The following is a 6,615-nucleotide window of genomic DNA, read 5'->3' on the forward strand; positions in this document are numbered from 1 at the left end:
CCTGGGTCATCAGAGCCTTGCCACATCAGTGTTCATGACAAGCTGCTCACCATGCTACTAGGTGTTTTGAGTTAAATTCACCACAGTTTGCAAAGAACAAATCTGTGCAAACAGCAGCTCAGACCATGAGAAGACCAGGGATGGCAGGTGGGTGTGCATGCACACACACATGGGCTGGATGCTAGGTGGGCAAAAGTTTTTGGGCAGCAGCACATCTTCACTCTCAGTGTTGAAAGAGCACTTGTGTAGTTCTTTTTCTAAACCATTCTCTGCAGGGCTTATGGCTATCTCCCCGTGTTATGAAATTTATGCACTGCTGAATATCTGGCAAATTTGGCTGGTGCTTTTTGTATCAACAAAGATAGAAAGAGCCCCCCTCCTCTGCAAGACTCTCCTGTGGGCTGAGTTAGTGCCTCAGGTTGTTGGAGTGTGAATGCTACCGCCCAGGGTGTAGGAGGAGGAAATGTTTTGCACCAGCCAGCTCCTGATATTGCTGTTCAAAGATCAAAAGCAAGGAGCTCTGTGTGCAAAGAGGTGCCACACTACGGGGTTTTGTGGGGCCGTAAAATGAAAGAATGACAAAGCAAATTAATTGCAATGTGCTCTTAGAAATTTGTTTGTATATAGGCAGTCTAGAAGCTTATAGATGTTTACTTCTTATGTTTGCTGCCATTAGTGCAGGAACTACAAACTAAACACAACATACATGTACATATGTGGGTTCCAGTCATGCCAAATATCTAGCAACAGCCTGGGAGACATTTCTTTTCTACAATCTGTGGCTGATCTTAACCTGTAGAAAAGCAATGCTGCTGCCTGTGTCTTTTAAAGAGTGCACCAATATTTTTGAGTTAGTGGGCAAATGTATAGCTTTAATAAAATGCCTTGTGTTCATGGTAGCTATATTCTGAAAAATAAGAAAGCTGAAAAAGTTTCTAACTTACATACTGCCTGATCTCTCATTCACTGTGAAACTATCTCATGGGGCCCTAGTTATCTGCCAGTGCTTTAATACGTAATTGAATACCTAAAACCAAGGGCAGTGGACTTAAAAAACTGCAAAGCCTGTCTTTAGTATGCGGCTGCTTTATTAGGTGTATATGGAATCATGAAAGAACAAAATTTCTAGATTTAAGACTTTCTGTCGGAAACAATTCATTTCTGCCTCCCTTGCCACTTCTATATTTTTTCCCCCCTTTTTTTTGTTCTGTTATGTTTGGAGTGTATTAGATCCATAAGTAGATATCCAGACACAACATATTTAATTTCAAAGTAACTTTTGTACTTTGCATTTTTAAGGCTTGCAGAACTTCCTACCTCTTTTCTACTCGTTTTGTCTTAGGCTGGCGTTTGTCCTCAATAAATGAACTGTTCAGAGCACGATGTAATCTCTGGAGGGAAAAGAAGTAAATAAATTAATAAAAGCAAGATTAAGAATAGATCCATAAGTAGGTAAACAATTTAGGCTTTGTGTTATGCACTTGAGCATAAATTATTTTGCATGTTCAAGGATACGAGCAATGTCCATGCTTTGTCATTACAACAGATTTATTTTCCTGTAATTTCCGAAGGAAGGGCAATCTGAAAGGTTGGTAAATAGTTTGTAAATGATCCTTGGTGTTGGAATTTCTCAGAAAAAAAGTGGATCTTGGCAAACTTTGTTATTTTCTAAAAGATCTCTTTAACTATGCTGCTTTAAAGCAATAGAAGCTCTTTCTGTTTGTGCCTTTTCCTGCCAAGTAACCTCTTCTTTCAGTGCAAACACCTAGAGCAATTTTCTTCCATTATTTTCCCTAGAACAGTGAAGGAAGTTACCCAGCTCTTCCTGCATGCATCAAAAGTTTAGGAACCCGTAACAGTGAGATAAAATGTTCTAGTTAGCCAGTTCAGGATAACAACACTGTTGCTTGTGGTGTCCAAAAGAGTTGTAAGGTTACCAGTGCAAATGGAAAGGTCCCTTCTGTAGGCTTTGCAATTGTAAATATTTGAAGTGTTCCTCCATGCTTCTCATTCCATCATTAATTAAACCTCTTCTAATTCCAGAAGCTGCTGTCACACCTCAAATGCCAATCATCAAGCTCTTACAATCTTTTACACCTTGCTCTTGTCTGGGCTTTCTTAATCAGCCACATGACTTTCACAGGGTTACTTCTGAATACGTACCTGACTCGTATGGAGCCAGTACTTCATCTTGGATTTCCTCTTGATTCGTGGTAGGACCAGTCTGTACACGATGTGTTCCCCAATGGTGGTGAGAATGGACAAGCCAAACCCAATGCACAACATCACAAAGAGCCCAGAAAAGTGCTTGATGCCCATTTGTAGTGTCTATGAATAAAATTGAAAGGGGAAGTTAATGAAGAAGTAGGCTGTTAGCAGAATTTAAGAGATGCTTCTGTTCTGTCATTTGGAAACGTGGTCTGACCAAATACACAGTGGTGAAATACTGCAGAATAGTCTGGATACTGTTTGCAACAAAGCCTTTCTGTGCTGCAGAAAACTCAGTGTTAGTCAGAGCAAAGGACCTGTCATGGGAATGAGAATTAGCCAAAGATCAGCGAGTTTGTTTCCTCATGCTGCTTCCCTAATGAGATTAAGCGTTGAGCACATATGAGAATACGGTATTTGTGGTGGCTTTGCATTTGTAAAAGCAAATACTGCTTGACAGAATACAGTCAATGAACTGTAGAGCAAGTCCTTCATCAGCAGTGAGCTAAGACTGACTGTTCATATTTTCTGGTAATTGATCAGTAATGTCCCCTTATTGTGCTTTGCCCTTCATGGAAGGTCATGGAGAAAATGTTTTTAAGCAGTTGCACAAACATGGCACCTCTCCACTCCCTACATTAACAGGACTGAAATTGTGTTTGTTAGGAACCCCAGCTGCAATGAAGACCAGGAAAGCTCTCACCTTGTTCTGCCAACCTGTCCTTTTCATGGACAGTAGGAAGCCTTTAATTAATGGGAGTCTCTTATTGGTATTACTCATGTTTGAAGACCAAGAAACCATGCACAGCAGCAAACTGTACCACAAACGCCTGCACTCCAATAGGTAGGTGAGGTTTGCATCTAGTATAGTCTTGGTACCTTTATTCTCATGCCTCTATAACTCAGTTATGAGTTTATCAATAACTAAAAACTCTTGCTAATAATTACTGCACACAGACTAATGTGGAAGTATTTCCAAGAATCCAAATTCTGCTCGTGCCTTTCTATTACAGAATGTTATTCCCCATGTCAGGAAAAAAAAAGGAGCAGAAAATTGCTTGGTTAGGGTTGTGTGTCAGGGGGTGACATCTGGGATGCTGTCACCCTGGATAACTGACCTGTGTGTTCCTTCGGTTTGTTGTTAGTTTTTTGGGTGGGTGGTGGTGGTGATTGTTACGACTATAGCTGTGTAATCCAGAAAAGAAACTGGATTTAGTTGAAAGATAAATCACAGAACATTTGAAAAATCTTGTTAAGAGGTCATTTTAGGCCAAAGAGTTGGTTAGTGGTGAGCCCATTGAAGTTGAAGGCTTAGAAGTCCCTTTGTGTACTTTTGTTGGGCAATTGTGAGTGGTATTTCTCTCTTCTGGTTTTCATATTTGATTTCTGTTCTTTGAAACACAATGATATGGATAGCATATCATAGACTTTTAACAAGAACAGAGCTTCAGCAGTCTAGCAGATTGAGAGCTTTTGCATGTGGCACTGGCAATGAACCCTTACTTTGGGGGTTCTCTGCCAAAATCAACCTGCTTGCCTCGAAGTGCACTGAGCAGAATTTTTGGGAAGAGAATTTTTGTACCAGTGAATAAACACCTCAAGGGTGTTGAAGGGTATAATGGGGGTGTAAAAGCAATTTCTGAGGAAAATTACTGCAGCCTGGGAAGTGGAAAAGCACAGTAGAGTGATTCCAGAGTAGAAGGGTGTCAGAGTCTTGGCACAAGGGTTTTCTGATGCTGAGAGTGCATCAGTTCAACCTAAAAGCAAAACTTCCCTCTCAGCATCAAAATTTCTTGTTGGCAAGAGGCTCTTGTCCCATACTTTGTCCTTCCAGTTAGGGGAACGGGGTGGGGCGACACAAAAATGACAGGTGGTAAAGCTTTAAACCCCTCAAAACCCAGTGTTTGACTGGAGGTCTGTGTTACCTGCCCTGTTTCTTTTAATTAGCAGTGAAGAGCAGATTTTAGCCCAGGTAGCCTAAAAGCAGAATGAGGCCCCACATCTGACATTTCTCTCAGAGGTCTTTAGAGCCAAGACCTCAGTACAGCTCATCTCTGAATTCAGCATACGTAAGTATCTGTAAGGCTGCTATCCGTACTAGCTGAACATACTGGTTAAATGTGCTTTTGCTAATTCTCCAAGAAGCATTGAGCAAATCACTTGCTTCCCACAAAGGATATTCAAGGGCAAGTATGAAACAACTTCCTTAGAGATGTAGAATTAACAGTAAATAGAAGAATAAATTGAATGAGACATAGAATAATAGTAAAAAAGGAATAGATTTGCTCAGTCATCCAAAGAACACACCTATATATATATATCTCTTCCCAGGCTACTGCTCTTTGGCGTCATACAGAGTAACAGTCTACGGGGTGGGCATTGCCATAAGCTCCCTTGGCGGCACGAACTAGTCAATCAGCTGGATGAAGGCCCTTTTGCTTAGCTACTTGAGACGTAATTCAGAAGTCCCTAAAGGCAGGGGAGATCAGTAAGGAGGCCTGACCTGCTAGTGGTAGGTTGCTGTATGGTGGGGAGCATTCACATTGCTCTGAGCAGAAAGGGTTGTCAAGCATTGGAACAGGCTGCCCAGGGAAGTGGTGGAGTCCCCATCCCTGGAGGTATTTAAAAGACAGGCAGACGAGGTGCTTAGGGACATGGTTTGGTGGTGGAATGCCAGTGTTAGGTTAATGGTTGGACTTGATGATCTTAAGGGTCTTTTCCAACCTAAACGGTTCTATGATTCTATGTTTAATGGAATATCATAAAATTCTAGCCATTCAAAATAATAATTAGAAAAAAGAGACACAGTGGCAATTGCATTGGGGATTTCTGCATGCATGAGATGTCTCCTACAGCCTGAGGTCGGTGTTTGATGCCACTCCACTCCTGCTGCAGAGAGAACGCTTGACCAGCTCCTTACATGAAAAATAACTCCCTTGTCTTCAGTAAAGCTGCTCTGATTTATGCTGATGAGGGTCTGGCTCTCTGTCCTGTCAGCTCTGCAGAATAGTGTTCTACTTTCCCTGGAAACAGGTGAAAGAAATTCCAGCACTGGCATCTCAGACGCGTTTTTCACTTGTAATGGATAGCTTTTGAAATTGTCCCAAACAAGACATCTTTTCCTAGGAAAGGAAATGCCAAAACAAAGCATCAATATTTCACCTACCAATAAAGAAGATAATGCATTGAAAGAGATGCCTGATAAAGGCTGCACAGTAGTGGGAAATTTTTCAGACTAAATTAAGTGGGGAAACGAGGTAGGGGAGAAATAACTAGCAGCGTGTCTTGCAGTGTATGGAGTGTTTATTTATAGCAATATCAACATATTTACATACCATTGTAAAAAGGCAGTTTATCAGCTGTTCATAAGTACTGCAGACACACACGTGTTAAATAATAAAGGAAACCATCTAATAGAGGCACCTCTCATTTTCATAACTTCATGCTGATCGGTATCAGAGCAGCAAGCTGTACTACTTATTTTGTAGTTTGTGTATATATTTGTAGTTGCAAATATAGAATATATTCAGAAAGAGCAGGAATAAACTGGATTTTCTGTATCGCTGCTTTCCTCTGCTGAAGTGGTAGGGGTCGGGGTGTGTTTGTGTGTGTGTTAGGTCTTTGCTGGCAAGAGAAACCCAACTGATTACTATTTCTGCTGCAGTATCTTCTTTTCTTTTTTCCTCCCTTTATTTTCTTTCAAGGAGTAGAAGCCTATAATGTGGTGTATTCTCTATTAACCCAGGATAAAAATACAGTCCTTGCTCCAACTTTGTAATCATACATTCAGGAGGTAGCTCCTGCACGTTAGGAGAAGGAACTTGATTATGCCCATGTGGTGGTTCTGAAGCAATAAGCAAGCATAGTCAATCCTGTGATGATTACAGCTAATGGGTGTTAAGTGCTACACCGGCAACAGCCTCTAAGTTATTTGCCACTTGCAAATTGGGAAATTGGCATTTTCTGAAAACTGACAAATACAAAAACAGAAGCAGAGGTATCTGCTTTTTTTATATATCCTTGGAGAGACTTTTCTGATTTATCAACCCGTATCTGCAATTCCTACCAAAACATTTCCTGCCATCTTCTCTGTAGTTATACGCTTTTCCTTTGGGCCTTGAAGAGAAGGAAGGGGCTGCAGAGCAGAGAATTTGATATTTGTGTTCTCTTTGAAGGTGGGGAGCAGAGACAAAAAACAGCACTCAGTGACTTAGATACTGGATTTCATGGGCAAAATTCCTGCTTTACTCCCTACTACAAGAGCCTGTAAATGCTTTAATATCCTTGGTTGTACCAAGAGCAGGGAATAAGCCATCAAATACACCTGTGGTCCAACTTCGACTAATTAGAAGCCTCTAATGACTTTTGTGGATACTTTCCAGGTTGGCAGCACAGCACAGGTATTTG

At 41.0% G+C, this 6,615-nt stretch overlaps 1 protein-coding gene across 1 annotated transcript in view; it reads right to left on the reverse strand.

Annotated features, from left to right (window-relative positions):
- GRIN3A (glutamate ionotropic receptor NMDA type subunit 3A) overlaps positions 1–6,615 on the reverse strand; it is a gene marked incomplete at its 5' end in the record, with an annotated part of 71,935 nt that overhangs the window by 2,437 nt on the left and 62,883 nt on the right. Inside the window, 2 exons of the mRNA XM_009647118.2 lie at positions 1,318–1,391; positions 2,164–2,328. Of these exons, the coding sequence (XP_009645413.1) occupies positions 1,318–1,391; positions 2,164–2,328 (239 nt within the window). The remainder of the gene's footprint in view (positions 1–1,317; positions 1,392–2,163; positions 2,329–6,615) is intronic.

This window comes from Egretta garzetta, unplaced genomic scaffold, assembly GCF_000687185.1.
Source record: "Egretta garzetta isolate BGI_Z169 unplaced genomic scaffold, ASM68718v1 scaffold559, whole genome shotgun sequence".
Classification (NCBI taxonomy): Eukaryota; Metazoa; Chordata; class Aves; order Pelecaniformes; family Ardeidae; genus Egretta; species Egretta garzetta.